This window comes from Megachile rotundata, chromosome 15 (assembly GCF_050947335.1).
Source record: "Megachile rotundata isolate GNS110a chromosome 15, iyMegRotu1, whole genome shotgun sequence".
Taxonomy (NCBI): Eukaryota; Metazoa; Arthropoda; class Insecta; order Hymenoptera; family Megachilidae; genus Megachile; species Megachile rotundata.
In genome coordinates, this window is record NC_134997.1 from 11,875,570 (window position 1) to 11,892,756 (window position 17,187).

The 17,187-nt window shown below is 40.6% G+C and overlaps 1 protein-coding gene across 2 annotated transcripts in view; it reads right to left on the reverse strand.

The window, feature by feature from the left end:
- Positions 1-17,187, reverse strand: part of GEFmeso (Guanine nucleotide exchange factor in mesoderm) — a 58,909-nt gene extending 41,722 nt beyond the window's left edge. Inside the window, exons 1-3 of one of the 2 annotated variants that reach the window (XM_076540660.1) lie at positions 17,081-17,187; positions 16,394-16,614; positions 15,709-16,199 (exon numbers count right to left, since the gene is read on the reverse strand). In XM_076540660.1, coding sequence (XP_076396775.1) covers positions 15,709-15,790 — 82 coding nt within the window. In that variant the 5' untranslated portion in view covers positions 15,791-16,199; positions 16,394-16,614; positions 17,081-17,187. Of the gene's footprint in view, positions 1-15,708; positions 16,204-16,393; positions 16,615-17,080 lie in introns of both variants that reach the window. The other variant, XM_076540659.1, reaches the window with a different exon arrangement.

Here is a 17,187-nt window from a genome sequence, read left to right on the forward strand (position 1 = left end):
GCGTTGGAACTACGACGCATGGAAGTACAGTGCGAGGAATTGCAATGCATGGAATTACGGCGCGTGGAATTAATAATGCGTTGGAACTACGACGCATGGAATTACAACGCATGGAAGTACAGTGCGAGGAATTGCAATGCATGGAATTACGGCGCGTGGAATTAATAATGCGTTGGAACTACGACGCATGGAATTACAACGCATGGAAGTACAGTGCGAGGAATTGCGGCGCATGGAATTACGGCGCGTGGAATTAATAATGCGTTGGAACTACAACGCATGGAATTACAACGCATGAAAGTACAGTGCGAGGAATTGCAATGCATGGAATTACGGCGCGTGGAATTATGACGCGTGGAACTACGAGGCGTTAGAATTACGGTGCGTGGAATTGCAACGCGTAGAAATATGGCGCGAGGAATTGCGGCGCATGGAATTACAACGCGTGGAATTACAACGCGTGGAATTACAACACGTGGAATTACAACGCGTTGAATTAATAACGCGTGGAATTACAACGCATGGAATTACAACGAATGGAGTCACAAAACATTCCTTCCACAGCCAATAAAAAATCCATACATTCTATAAATTTGCACCCCAACAAATTTCCAAATTTTCATTCTGAAAACACCCAAATAAAAAAACATGTCATCAAAAATACTGAAGGGTCCACCCTTTCAAACCCTCTTACACTCCCAAGCTCCATCGAATATTTGAAAGACGCTTCACAGAACTTCCTAAGTACACTACGCGCACGAACAACGACGTCCTTATTCGCGGAACAAAATGGTTTCTCGGCAAAAGGTTCAGCTGGACAACAAGGTACAGGCATTGAGAAAAATGTTCACGCGGTGACAAACTAGAACATTCACGGCGGATAACGCACTCGTCACGCGCACTCGCGACAACGCCCACGCTAATGCATTCGGAACGATTTGAAACGGGGCAGCGCAACGAGTTCACAAAAGACGCGGAAAACGGTACAAAAGAGTCTCGCGACCGCCGCGAAATCGTTTCAATCCGTCTCGATGCCGGCCTCCTTGGCAGAACACGCTTTTCAGCGAGAACGCCTTCCCGGAATTACATATTCGGACACGTGCGCCAAACACGGATTGGTTTGTCACGGGTCAGGTATACGCGTTAAGATGCTTAATTTTGGACGGGGTATAGGTTGAAGTGAGTTGGTTGATGAGAAGTTGTAAATTTGCAAATTTTTATGTTAATAAACTTGTATGGTCGAAAATAATGTTGTCCAAGTTTGTATAAACACTATTTCTGGGTTTCCAAGGTCCCCAAGTTCCCAGGTCCCCAAGTTCCAAGGTCCCCAAGTTCCAAGGTCCCCAAGTTCCAAGGTCCCCAAGTTCCAAGGTCCCCAAGTTCCAAGGTCCTCAAGTTCTAAGGTCTCCAAATTCCAAGCTCGCCAAATTCCAAGGTCCCCGAATTCCAAGTTCCCCAAATTCCCAGGTCCCCAAATTCCAAGCTCGCCAAATTCCCAGGTCCCCAACTTTCAAGGTCCCCAACTTCCAAGGTTCCCAACTTCCAAGGTCCCCAAATTCCAAGCTCGCCAAATTCCCAAGTCCCCAAATTCCAAAGTCCCCGAATTCCAAAGTCCCCGAATTCCAAGGTCCCCAAATTCCAAGCTCACCAAATTCCAAGGTCCCGAAATTCCAAGGTCCCCGAATTCCAAGATTCCCAAATTCCAAGCTCGCCAAATTCCCAGGTCCCCAAATTTCCAGGTCCTCAAATACCCAGACCCCAAATCCCCAAATCCCCAAATTCCTACATTTCCAAATCCCTACATCCCCAAATCTGCAAACCCCCAAATAGCTAAATTCCCAAATTCCCACTTTCCCAAAACTGCAAACCCCCAAATTCTTACACCCCCAATTCCCACAACCCCTAATTCCTATATCCCCAATTCCCTATCCCTCCAAACCTAAATTACCACATCATCAAATCTCCAAATATTCTCCATCTTCTTCCTAAATAAAAGAATATTACCTCAACAGCCATTTTTCAAGAATTCCTGCAAGCGTAAAACGAGAACAATTACGGCAGTAAGGCCACCGAGGGTAGGTTTCAAAAATGGCCATGAAATCGCGCCAAAGCGGGGATATCTCGTTTCTCGCGACCCTGGGAGGTCCCCGTTAAAATCCGTCAAGCGGAAAGTGAGCCTAAGCAAAGCAGATTCGTGTCCCGTTACACGGCGGACTTTGTCGTCTAATTAATCGTGTAGGTGCTCACAATGGAATTTGTTAAAAGAGCAATATTCTTACGCGCTCGTTACATCGACAATTATTAGAGAAATCTAGAGCGTTGGGTCACACTGTGTTCCAATAAGAAATTCTTTGTTCAGGTGTGCTTATCACGGTGCTGTTAATTATCAGGATTCAGCGTAGCAGAACGCGTAGGAAGCGTTCGTAAGCTGCTTATTCCCTTCGACATATCGTGGAACATTCGAACGAGTCTATTTGCATTTTAAATATCAAACGCGCCCCCGGACGCATTATTTGGATTACGTCTAAGTAAAAAGAAACGGTACAGTGCAGTGAGTCAGCTGAGGTGTGATTTAGAAAGCGATACATTTTTTTCGGGGGTTGAAAAATGGAAGCAGATGAACGCGTGATTGTGATACGAACAGAAAGCCACAGATAAATCGACGGCGATTAACCTCACGGTCAGAAATAATTCAACCCGTTCATCGCGCCGCTTAATTGTATAGCATCGCGATAATTGAATGCAATCGGGGAGCGAATAAATCAAACGATCCGCAAAAATCGAGCATCGCGACGCGTTACGGACCCACGATTACGTACGAATGATTTAAAGCATGCGATATCGCGACCCGAAGGCGAACTTACCTGTCGATGTTATCGATGTATCGAATCAGTGGACCAGCAAATACACTGGTATACAAAGGAATCTCGATAAATGACTGCTGGAACCTACCACACTTAATACAGTCGTTTGTGATCGGGCTACTCCATCACAGTTAATTAAATATCTTGTGTCGTATACCTTAAGAAAAGGTTAATTGAAATTGAAAGCAGAAAGTTGGTGACCCACGCTGTGCGCTCTCTTTGGCGCTAGTTATGTCGACTTTCAGATTCGCTTATTTCGAGGAGGATTATTTCTAATTTTAAGGAGCTGGAATTCGCTGGTTTACTCCGTGGGTCATGGTGACCCACGCTGTGCGCTCTCTTTGGCGCTAGTTATGTCGACTTTCAGATTCACTTATTTCGAGAAGGATTATTTCTAATTTTAAGGAGGTGGAATTCGCTGGTTTATTCCGTGGGTCATGGTGACCCACGCTGTGCGTTCTCTTCGGCGCTAGTTATTTCGACTTTCAGATTCGCTTATTTCGAGGAGGATTATTTCTAATTTTAAGGAGCTGGAATTCGCTGGTTTACTCCGTGGGTCACGATGACCCACGCTATACAGTGCTTTCAGTAGGAGTTATGCACCGTGACAATAATTTGCCTATTTCCAAGAATGATAAGTGAAGAAGTATGATCATACTCCGTGGGTCATCGATGACCCACGCTGTATAATACTTTCGCTGCAAATTATTACGCATCGAGATTTTTATTTGCCTGTTTCCAACAAGAATAAGCGAAAAATGCTGGTTGTACTCCGTGGGTCACGGTGACCCACGCGATATAATCTTTTCACTGCGAGTTATTACGCATCAAGATTATGATCTGCTTGCTTCTAACCATAGAAAGCGAAAAATAATGGATGCACTCCGTGGGTCACGATGACCCACGCTATGTAGCCCTTTCACTTCAAATTATTACACATCAAGATTATGATTTGCTTGCTTCTAACCACAGAAAGTGAAAAATGATGGTTGTACTCCGTGGGTCACCGATGACCCACGCCTTCACTGTAAATTACTACGGCATCGATATTATGATTTGCTTACTTCTAACAATCGAAACTGAAAAATAATGATTGTACATCGTGGGTCATCCGTGACCCACGCCCATAATGCCAACACTGCGAATAATAACTCATAGAAGCTATTTGCCTATTTCCAAAAATAAAAAATAAATTTCATACTTAGAGGAAAATAGCTGTAGTGCTACATGCATCATCGATGACCCACACGATGTTTCACGTAGCCCATCTTTGACCTATTTTTCCACGAAAAAGGATGTTTAGATTGTTCGATACTTTCCACACGGAATATTCGGACCAAACTCAAAGGCTGATCGTAGATGAGCACGAACGGTCGGGGGTAGGTTTATAAATAGTCTCGTAGAAACGCTCGAAACGAGGGACTGTCCGTGGGTTAATGATACGGAGACACGACAGATAAACCTCATTGTGCCTTTGTAGAGCTTATCGTTGCACCGCGAGATTGAACTTTGATTGTTCAACGAGATCTCCTCTATTGTATCTGTAGGCGCGTATGAGCGGCGGTGTACGATGCGTTGCCGTGCCTAATGCGCGGCGACGAGAGTGTGAATGAACTCGTAAATCGTCAGCGTCGAGACACTTTTGTCCGCGCGCGTGTTGCTGCGACTACGCGTTTTAATAAGCCAACGCTTGAAAACGTCTCGAGAAACTTTATTAGCGTTTTCCTTCGAGAAGAATGGCTCGTAACTCAACCGAATCAACCAGAACACAATTTTCCAGTTTGCAGCCGACAATGGAACGTTTGGGAGGCGGTGTATCGTGGGTCACCGATGCCCCACGGCGAAGTGACACGCTCTATTTCCAACTTGCGTTTCACTACCTCGTAGACTGAATTTAGGCTGACAAAATTGCAAAGTTCAACTGAAATTTGAACTCTGAGTTGATGCAATACCTGTCGAGTTCGTCGCATATTTTGAATAGCGTCACGCAAAGTTTGCGCCGGCGAGAAAAGCACGCGGAAAGACGTGACACTTTCGCGATAAAGAATTGCAGAAATAACAACGGCCGTTAAAAGTAACGCACGTTGTATAACGAGGTTGCTCTACATATTCTCAGCCTTAGTCATACCTTTCTGTGCCCGAGCACCCACAAAGATAAAGACCGGTGAACCCTGAATCGTTAAATTATTTAAAGATCAGGTCCAAAACTGAACAAAAAGATTAGATGACCCCTGACACGAGACGATTTTTCCCTCATTAAGCTGACCACGAGTGTAAACGAACCTTTATCTCAATCCGGCGTGTTACATATAAGGGAATCGTAACGAGTAACGACATTAGGCATCGGCGTAGCCGCGTACATGGCAGCAGTCAGCCTAACCCCCTCGTGCGCTTTGAGATCCGGTTTTATCAGCCATATTGGATGCACACGCCAAGTCAATTGTGGACTTAAGAAGCGTGGGTCGCTTGCTCGACCCTGCCCGATCTGGACACCACTGCTTTTTCTACCAGTTTACCTGCCACCCGTCTCCGATTCGGTCTAACTGTTTTGTACTGAATGCTGATCGATGCGGAATCGCTTGGTAGATCCAAGAGAAGGCTTAGAGGGTTAGATGGGACAAGGTTTGATTGGGTAATGGTTACGGGATTCTATTATATGGCGTATTGAGAGGTGAACTCTCACTGCTGGTGATGGACAAGGAAGTTAGTGTTCTATGATCATAATTGGAGTTACCTACATTTATACATTTCTATGTTCTCAAGTTTACATATGATCATATTTGTGAGCTACAAAATTCCTGAATCCTTAAACGTCCTGAAACTTCAGACTCCTATGTAGTCAGGTCATAGTACTTGTATTTTTAACCGATTCAAATTTTTCAATGTCCACAACCCAACATTTTAAAGCTTCCTATGACCTCAGACTCCTATGTACTTACATTTCCAATCCATTAAAATTTTTTAATGTTCACATCTCTACATCTCAAAGTCGCCTATGACCTCAGACTCCTATGTACTTAATATTTCTGACCCATCAAAATTTTTTAATGTCTACAACCCAACATTTTAAAGCTTCCTATGACCTCAAACTCCTATATACTTGAATATCCAAGCCATGCAAATTTTTTAATGTCGACAACCCAACATTTTAAAGCTTCCTATGACCTCAGACACCTATGTACTTACATTTGCAATCCATCAAAATTTTTTAATGTTCACATCCCTACATCTCAAAGTCGCCTATGACCTCAGACTCCTATGTACTTACATTTCTGACCCATCAAAATTTTTTAATGTCTACAACCCAACATTTTAAAGCTTCCTATGACCTCAAACTCCTATATACTTGAATATCCAAGCCATGCAAATTTTTTAATGTCGACAACCCAACATTTTAAAGCTTCCTATGACCTCAGACTCCTATGTACTTACATTTGCAATCCATCAAAATTTTTTAATGTTCACATCCCTACATCTCAAAGTCGCCTATGACCTTAGACTCTTATGTACTTGAATATCCAACCCACCCAAATTTTTCAACGTCCACAACCCTACATCTGAATGTTTCCTATGACCTCAGACTACCAAATACTTTAATATCCAACCCACCCAAATTTTTCAACGTCCACATCTCTAACTTCCTAAATTTCCTATGACCTCAGACTCCCATGCACATAAACCCTTAATCCACCCAAATTTTTCAACGTCCACAACTCTAACTTCCTAAATTTCCTATGACCTCAGACTTCCATGCACATAAACCCTTAATCCACCCAAATTTTTCAACGTCCACATCTCTAACTTCCTAAATTTCCTATGACCTCAAACTCCCATGCACATAAACCCTTAATCCACCCAAATTTTTCAACGTCCACATCTCTAACTTCCTAAATTTCCTATGACCTCAGACTCCCATGCACATAAACCCTTAATCCACCCAAATTTTTCAACGTCCACATCTCTAACTTCCTAAATTTCCTAAGGTCCCTTTCCTAAATTTCCTAACTCCCTAAGGTCCCAAAATCCTTAGGAGTCACTTCCCAAATCTCCCTCTTCTTAAATTTCCAACCCTTCCAACTGTCCCAAATATTCAAATCTGCAAATCCCTAAATTTCTATACCTTGAAACCTCCAAGCCCCAAATTTCTTAAAAAAATCCAATAATTCATGGAATTAAAGATGGAAAGCGAATGTAGAATTTCGTGCGGAAACGATATCGGGTGTGATTCAACACGTGGGCGATTGGTGTTAAAAAACCGAAGCAGATACGTGTCAGAGAGTATCGTAAAGCACGTAAACATCCTCTGAATAATGTACTCGTGCCTGCACATCAGAGGCGTGGAAAAGGATGTGATATATACGATTACGTTCAGATAACTATAATATTACCATCGTATATTTTTCTTGATTTTTCTCTTTAAACTTTAAACCCGACTACAAACTTCATTATTCATTTAACCCATTTTACGTGTAGATACCGTATTTTTCTTTCTTCTCAGATTAAGCTATAAACCTGATAAACTTCACAGTTATACTAACTCATTTTACGCTGGAAATTGCAGTTGTTATTTTATACTTTTGCTTACTATGTATCTACATTATCTATCTATTTAATGAAAGTACCTTGCAGTCAAAAATTTTATGATTTATAAATGAAAAATGATTTCTGCATCGAACTGTAGTATAATTCTACAGACGCTTGCTATAATCCAAGTATAAGATTTCAATATAGAAACTTGATTACGTAAAATAATGAACATGCGAGAGGTGACCACAAAACAATACAAGCAACGAAGTTTCAAAGAACAAACTTTCCACGCAATTAATAGCACTCTATTGTACCCGATTTGTAAACAAATTCGCGTGCAAAATGCTTTCACTGCTTGATTATGAAACGGATTGTTTTGCAACTGGGGATTGCAATGCCTGCACCTTCATTATATTAATCTTGTACTCTGTACCTTCCATCTTCTTGAACAGAGATAACAAATTTCTTTATTGGGAAAATTGGGAGGATTTCTTATCTTTCACTACTTTGTTGCTTTCACTACTTGGAAGTTCAAGAAGACATTTTTACTGAAAAATTTAGAAAATGACTGTAATAGAGTTGATGCAATAAATTCAATGTGATAAACAATTTCAAACTTGAAACAATTTGCAAATTTTTAAATGTGCAGTTCATAAACTCCTTCATCCCTTAACTATGATTCCATCAGCAAGATATAGCACATTAATAATAGTAATTAAAACAGACCAAGAATTTTGAAATATTATAATTGTTATGCATGTGTCAATTATTGATTGCATGGATCATAATATAAATTAAACTTGAAATTTAAAATTCGTCAAATTTGTCGAAATTTCTCAGTCATGTGCGTCATGTGCGTCACGATATAAGACAAGGGATAAAAACTAAAATTTAACAAACCTAAAATAATTGAAGGGGTGTTACTCTCCACGTGAAATTTTGTCAAAAGAAATTGAAGTGAAAATTCTGAACAAGTGGATTTTGCTAAGAGAAGTGTATTCGAGTCGAGTTGCAGACGATGGAAATTTGCAAGAAAATTCGCAGGACTTAGGATCGACGTGAGACACCGTCGAGGGCAACGACGTGCTCGTTTGGAGTTTCTGCACGTGCCATCCACGGCTACCTGGTGTCGGGAAATCAAGTTCAATGGCGTCGTTGGAGGAGCATCGACGCATCGTGCATACTATCGATGGAATTCTTCGTGCATGAATGAAACATGGAAATACGCAATCACTTTTAATTACAATCATTTTCCTATCCTCCCTCAAAACATGAAGCACACTTTTACCTTCGAAATAAATTCATATGTTAATAATTTGACCCCTGGGAATTGGATAATTATTGATAACCATATGCAATCCTCCTTCAAAAAAACGTAAGCACGTTTTTAAAGTCCCAAATTCCCTCAAAGCTCCAAAATCCCTAAATTACCCAAAATATCCAAATTCTCAAAAATCCCCAAATTCTTCAAAGTTCTCAAAATCCCTAAATTCTTTAAATTCCTCAAAATTCCTAAAATCCGCAAATTTCCCAAATTCTCCAAAATCCCCAAACACCCCAAGATCCCCAAATTCGCCAAAGTCCCCAAATCTCCTAAAATCCCAAATTCTCCAAAGTCCCCAAATCTCCCAAAATCCCAAATTCTCCAAAATTTCTAAAATCCCTAAAATCCTTAAATTACCCAAAACCCCCAAATTTCCCGAATTCAGAAATTAAGAATCTGACCCCTGGGAGCTAAATAATTATCCATAACCATATGCAACCCTCTCTCAAAAAAACATAAGCACATTTTTACCATCGGAATAAATTGATAAATTAATGATCTGACCCCTGGGAATTGGATAATTATCACTAATCGTTTGAAATCCTCCCCAAAGGAAAAAAACGAAGAACATTTTTACCAACGGAATGAATTGAAAGTTAAGAATCTGACCCCTGGGAACTGGATAATTATCGATAACCAGCCTGTCAGACGAGACAAACCGAAGCATCCCTAAGTAACTTAATACACGCGCCTTATAATGGGGTTCAAGTAACCCCTTGCTGATAGAAGGTAAACCTTGCTCCTTGCTAAGCAAATATTCATACTAAGGCTTCCAAACATTGACACGTTCATGCACCGTGTGCATACTGAATATGCAATAACATTCTCTTGTTTGATAGCAAGGTTTACTGGGGGCTGGCAATTAGCTGACTGAATGCATAAATTCACTGTAGGTAATTAGTGGACAACTACTGGAGGAAATTGTTGAGAGTTACTGAATAGTAAAGTTTAATTTGAGGTTTAGAATTGTATTCCAAATTTTATGGTACTAAATTCCCAAGTTCTTAAATTCCCCAAAATCCTCAAATTCCTTAAATTCTCCAAAATCTTCAAATCTACAAAAATTCACAAATTCTTTAAAGTCTCAAAATTCCCCTAAAGCTCCAAAATCCATAAATTAGCCAAAATATCCAAATTCTCAAAAATTTCCCAAAATTCCCAAATTCATCAAAATTTCCAAAATCCCTAAATTCTTTAAATTCCCCAAAATTTCTAAAATCCTTAAATTACACAAAATCCCCAAATTTCTCAAATTCTCTAAAATCTCTAAAATACCCAAAATTCCCAAACACCCCAAAATCCCCAAATCTCTCAAAATCCCAAAGTCCCCAAATCTCCCAAAATCCCCAAATTCTCCAGTCCCCAAAATTCCTAAAATCCTTAAATTACCCAAAAACCCCAAATTTCCAAATTCTCCAAAATCCCTAAATTACCCAAAATCCCCAAATCTCTCAAAATCCCAAATTCTCCAAAGTCCCCAAATCTCCCAAAATTCCCAAATTCTCCAAAGTCCCCACAATTCCTAAAATCCTTAAATTACCCAAAAACCCCAAATTTCCAAATTCTCCAAAATCCCTAAATTACCAAAAATCCCCAAATCTCTCAAAATCCCAAATTCTCCAAAGTCCCCAAATCTCCCAAATTCTCCAAAGTCCCCAAAATTCCTAAAATCCTTAAATTACCCAAAAACCCTAAATTTCCAAATTCTCCAAAGTCCCTAAATTACCAAAAATCCCCAAATCTCTCAAAATCCCGAATTCTCCAAAGTCCCCAAATCTCCCAAAATCCTCAAAATTCCTAAAATCCCCAGAATCCTTAAATTACCAAAAATCCTCAAATTTTCCAAATTCTCCAATATCCCCAAATTCCCCAAATACCCAAATTCGACCACAAAAACACACGAAAACAAATATATGAATCAACAAGTAGGCGAACGTACAGTCACATTCCCCGTAAAGTCATTTAAAGTAACAAATGCGTTAGCAGTGAATATTAGAGATAATAGCTCGCTTTATCTCTATCTCGTTGAAGGCGAAACACAGGATTAATGGACACATCAGAGCTTAATATGAATCAGCCTGTAGATGCACCTATGAGTATATTTTCCATGCAGGCACTTGGCGTTACAAATGCAGCCGGAGAAGCATGATACGCCCACGCTTTACTAAACCCACACGATCAGGGCCGTAGATATTGTGATCCAGGTGTCACATCCTGGAATCTTATCTACCATTCCGAACGATATCAATGGAACGAACATCTGAATAAAATATTGTGTTGAATTTAAGTTGGGACAATAACAAAACTATAGTTAGATGTCTGTTTAGATTTGAGGAATTCAGATGTGATACTTTGATGTATTATTTTGTGGAGGCAGGTAAATGTATGTGGGGGTTTAGGATGCTTAAGATGGTTGCAAGGGTGCAGGTTTAAGGACAGATGAGTGGCAAGGTTGTGGAGATTCAAGGATACAGGATTAAAAAATTTTAGAGTCCCAAATTCTCAAAGGTCCATGTCTCAAACTACTAAATATGCAAGGTTCCATGTTCTCAAATTTCCAAGCTTCCAAATTTCTAATAATCCACATCTCAACTCTCTCAGTTCCCAAATTTCCAAGGTTCCATATTCTCAAGGATCTACACCTCAAACTCCCCATATTCCCAAATTTCCAAGCTCTCAAATTCCCAATAATCCACATCTCAACTCTCTCAATTCCTAAATTTCCAAGGTTCCATATTCTCAAGGATCTACACCTGAAACTCCCCATATTCCCAAATTTCCAAGCTCTCAAATTCCCAATAATCCACATCTCAACTCTCTCAGTTCCCAAATTTCCAAAGTTCCATATTCTCAATGATCTACACCTCAAGCTCCCTATTTTCCCAAATTCTTCTCAACTTCCCAAATCCCCAAAGTCCTCCCAAATCAATTAGATATTGATCACCCAATATATGTTCACCTCATTCATAATTATGATAGAAGATGATCCAACCATTTCATCGGGACCCACAAAATTCCCAATTACGATTTTCTGAAAACCCCTGTAGAGATATCTGGCCTCAGAAGAGGACTCGTGACTCGTGATCTATCACCGGCCGAGGAAATTTCTGATTTTCATTTGCATGCCAGCCCGTAGCTCACGATAGTCACGAAGAGACGATGCAAAGGCAAGCCTACGCTCGCGAGACAAGTGGCGAACTTAAGGATGCGACGCGATGCACAAAAAACAGCCGCTCTGCCGGATGCAGCTTAGAGAGCGTCGCTTTCCTTCCTTCGTGTACGTGTGTCCACACGTGTACACGTATTGCATGTATATCCCCGGGGGAGCGTGTGCGTGTCACGCGTGTATTCCTGTCCCCCCGTGCACGCCCAAAAATCGAGCAACCGACTGGCTCGTTCCGTCTGGATTTTTATAGGCCCGACCAGTGTCTGCCCAGCCCTGCAAGTTTCACGAAACCCGTATTTGCATCACGATTCCGTGATCGTGCGTGTCCTCGGAATTGTCTCGTTATCCTCGATCTCGTAATAAATCCTTTCGAAAGGTTTCTTGAACTTGCGGGAATTAATTTTGGGAGTAATGCGGAGATTATAGGTTGAGATTAGGTGATGACGCACCCATAATGCACCGTGACGCACGCATAATGCACCTATGATGTGCTACGACGCACTCGTGACGCACCCATGATGCACAATGACGCGCTCGTGACGCACCCATGGTGTATTATGACGCACTCGTGACGCGCCCATAATGCACCGTGACACACTCGTGACGCACCCATGGTGTATTATGACATACTCGTGACGCGCCCATAATGCACCACGACGCACTCGTGACGCACGCATAATGCACCGTGACGCACCCATAATGCACCATGACGCACTCGCGACGCACCCACAATGCACCGTGACGCACGCATAATGCACCATGACGCACGCATAATGCACCATGACGCACTCATAATGCACCTATGATGTGCTATGACGCACTCGTGACGCACCCATAATGCACCATGACGCACTCGCGACGCACCCATGGTGTATTATGACGCACTCGTGACGCACCCATAATGCACCGTGACGCGCTCGTGACGCACCCATGGTGTATTATGACGCACTCGTGATGCATCCACAATGCACCGTGACACACTCGTGACGCACCCATGGTGTATTATGACGTACTCGTGACGTACCCATAATGCACCATGACGCACTCGTAACGCGCCTATAATGCACCACGACGCACTCGTGACGCACCCATAATGCACCACGACGCACTCGTAACGCGCCCATAATGCACCACGACGCACCCATGATGTACTATGACGCACTCGTGACGCACTCATAATACACCATAAAGCATTCGTGATGCGCCATGACACACTCACGACGCACTTCGCATGCAATATCTCAAAAATACATTCGCACAATTGAGTCAGAAGTTTAATACTATTTATATTGCATAATTAATTAATTTGCCTAATCAAGTTTTCCTAAATTTAATTTTCATTATTTGTACATTGCATATAATCAAGTCTACGGCAGTTGACGAAATTATAGTTTAATATTGAAGCTAATTATTTTTTTTTTAATATCGAATTGGTGTATTTTGGGTACGGGTTCGTTTCGTAGAAAATGAACCTTCAGGAACTGCTTTTTGTTCCTGCATCCGCAAGATGTACGTATTGACGTGCATAGTGGCCCATGTACGTCACCGTTTCACTTTCTTCCCGCATGTTATGTTGAAAAAAAAAAAAATAGTTTTTTTCGTCGAGTTTAGAATTGTTAGTCAAAGTAATGCGCAGTTACATTCGAGCAAAAAAATAAAAAGTTATCGATGTGTACAAGTAGAAAGCAGCGATCATTTTGTTTCTTTTAGGGAAATCCGTAATTACCATCGGTATTTCTTTCCGACGATTTCTCTTATTTTGTGGAGTACGAAATTTATCCTACGAACTATTCGCGACCCTCGGTGTTGTATATTGGACGTGTTTTTTTTTTGAAGCTTTCTCTTTTCGAATAATATGTGCACTTCGTTACGTCAGTGTGTTTCACCTAGATGTGCAGTATCGATTGTACATATTTGAGCTGATAACGAGGGGCAGACGATTGCGACAGAGATTTAGCAATATTTTTTTTTTCATTTTTTGAACCATTTAATTGTACTTTTATAAGTGCGTGATGCGCAATATAACGCGTGACGATATGGAATATAACGCGTGGAAATATAAATGCGCAGATCTAATGCGCAGCCATTTAACGCATGACCTAACGCGGTGATAAAACATGTAGCAATACGCATGATCTAACGCGGTGATAAAATACGTAGCAATACGCACTTACTAACAGTACTAACAAAAAAAATTGAGATACAATCGAGTACCGCCATCGCATTTATCTGATCAATATTTGTCCACGTATTTATCCGACAGTCAACATTAGTGTTCGCAATAATTATCAAAGTGAAGCACGGATTTCTGATGCCGCAATTCGAAGAAATTTATTACGATAAATCTCGAGTCTATTGCCTGCAATAAAAAACTAGACACTAACCAATAACTATGCACACTATATATTTTAATCTCCACATAAAACTCGTGTTTTAAAATCCGTATAAAACGCGTAAAATTTCATTACATCACAGATTTAATCGCAGTGCTGACCGCATATTTTAAAAAATGCAAATTGCATCACGTGTCCCGTATTTTAAAACAAGATTCGTAGAACTAAATAATCACCTCTTGTATCTTGTCCGACAATAAAGATAATAGAAGAATTAGACGGATAAAACGAATCAAGTGTTAAATTGCGATAAACGCACCACATGGGTTTTACTATTTTTAAAATATTCTTTTACGCTTTATCAGTCAGGAAGTACTCTCGAATCTTATGCGGAGATAAACTCTGAATCATCCTAATCAAATACGTTGTATCGTGGAACAATCTTCTAATTCAACGATGTCATCAAATATTATCTACATAGTCATTACACATCGGAGATATCGCTTCTATGCGTAACGTTTTTAAAATTACATTCGCGAAATATATGGCCCACTTTTTGTGACATATGTTTCGGGCTACCCTCAATCATCAACACAAATTATCCACTCGAAGCAAACCGCGCGATTGCATTAACGACAATGAACACGCGACGATCGTTTGTTTTCTTTCGGCAATGTTCGTGAATTATCGCCATTTCGCGACATCGATCGACGCTCGAAGTCGAATGTCAATCGACCGAAAAAATGGACGGGAATAAATAATGGCGTCCTGTCGAAAGAATACGCGAACAATATATTTAATATACACAAATTGAATGCTACATTTAATATACACAAATTGAATGTTATAAGATCGTTGTTTATTTGAAGCAAGACATCGCATTAGCAACAACGAACACGCACGACCGTTTACGACTCGTGCTTTCTTTTCGGCAATGTTCGCGAATAATCGTTTCGAAACAATCAAAACTACGCTTTACGTGTACCGAATTTTGATCAACACAAACGGTACGGAAACAAACGATATTGAAGAAACAAACGGTATTGAATTATCTCAAACGGTAATTTCGAATACACGGCATTTAAATCGAACGTAATAGAACGCCAAGAATTTTTCATCCGTGCGGTACCACGTGGTACCCCCGTTTCATGAACACCGTTTCACCCTTACTGTTTACGATTACATAACATCGCAATAACGCGATACGTTAAAAAGCACGCAAAACAATTTACACGTGATCATAATAAAAACCGACGCGACTCGAGGTAACTTCGCGGAAACCTGAAAACTGTAGCTTATCTATAACCTCTCAAGGAACGATATCGAAGCCTCACAATAATAACAAAAAATCTTTTGTAACGTGTCACGACAAGTCTTAAGACCGTACCGCCCACAACCCACGCTAACGAATAGGTTCTTCGTGACACGAAATGCACGTTACATATAGAGATCGATATCGATCCACGGGTTGAATAAAACAAAATAGAAACTCACCGAAGAAGTCTTCCCAGCTAACAGATCCATCCGAATCGACGGCGTTGGCAGCCGTGGCCTCCGCGTCTGCCTCGCTGCCCATCTCGTTGCATCAAATACTTCAAACACGACAGGAACGTCCTCTCCTTGTTGATTGTCACTGATTCCGGAAAAACACGGGATCCTTTGATGTCGAACACACGTCACACAACAACGACATTCGTCTCGTAACGCGGAGAACGAACCGTGAAACGGCCGACACACGATCTTAATCACGGAAGGAAGAGAACGACATCCCCTTGGCACGCGGTCGCAAGACGGACTGAGAGCGGGAGCCTTCGACCCGACCGAACGTGCCGGCAACTCAACGAATCGGCAAACAGCCGCCACCGACCAACAACGCTGTGCTGTGCTCTCTACTCGCGTTCCTCTGCTTTGCTCGGCTGCGAGTCCCTCAATGCACCGACTGTCCTCGCCTTCGTCCAGAAACGTACACTCTGCTGCAATGCAACCTTTCTTCGGACAAGGACAAATATTAGAATATTTACCATATTTCAATTTGGAAAAATATATTATACATTTTTAAATTGCTAATCTTTTATATTTTCTTAATTACCCAAAACCCATGAGTTCTCAAATTTTTAAATAGCCAAATTCCCAAATACTGAATATAGATTTATGTACTGGAATAAACGTGAAAATTTACCATTCAAATGGACGAGTGAGTGCTTGCTCTTGACGCCATTTTTAGTGGGGATGTGTACGGTGCTCGCGAGTGTACATGTAAATCGCCATACGCCGGCTGCCCATTGAATTAGGACCATCGAATATCGTGTGTATTTTTAACCCTTCATGGTGTACCGCCATCGCCGTTGCCTGGAACATAGCTTCTTGTTGGTTCTTTTTCCGGCGTTCGCTGCTCTGGCACTGGATAAAATAATTTGTTTTTTTAGGGATGAAAAATGACATGGTTTTACAGTTTAATCTTCTAACTCTTACGAGGCGAAAATATATTAGTTTCAAAATAGTATTTTCTGTTATGAACAAGTCACATAGTCATCGATAAATATCGGATCAGTCTGTCGAGTGTTATGAATGTGTCAATTATTTATAACATTGAGGAATGAAGAATTTTATAACTGAATAGATATGAACAATTTTTTAAATGAAAAGATAAGAAGAATTTAATTGTATATTAAAATAAAGATGGCTGTATGAAATTACATCGTAAAAATGACTATGAAATTATATTGTAAAAATGGCGTGACATTAAAATTAGCAAATGGCGTCTATTGTCAAACTTCAATAATGACAAATGTATTAAAAACTATTTAAACACTATTGAAATAAATAACATGTCGTACAATATGGTATATGATTCAATATGTTTTACCTGATATTTTATGTGTACAATCCAATAAGTAATTCCATTTTATTGTGCAAATTAATTTACACGCGGCACAACACATTCGAATAAGAGACGCACATGGACTAACAGTA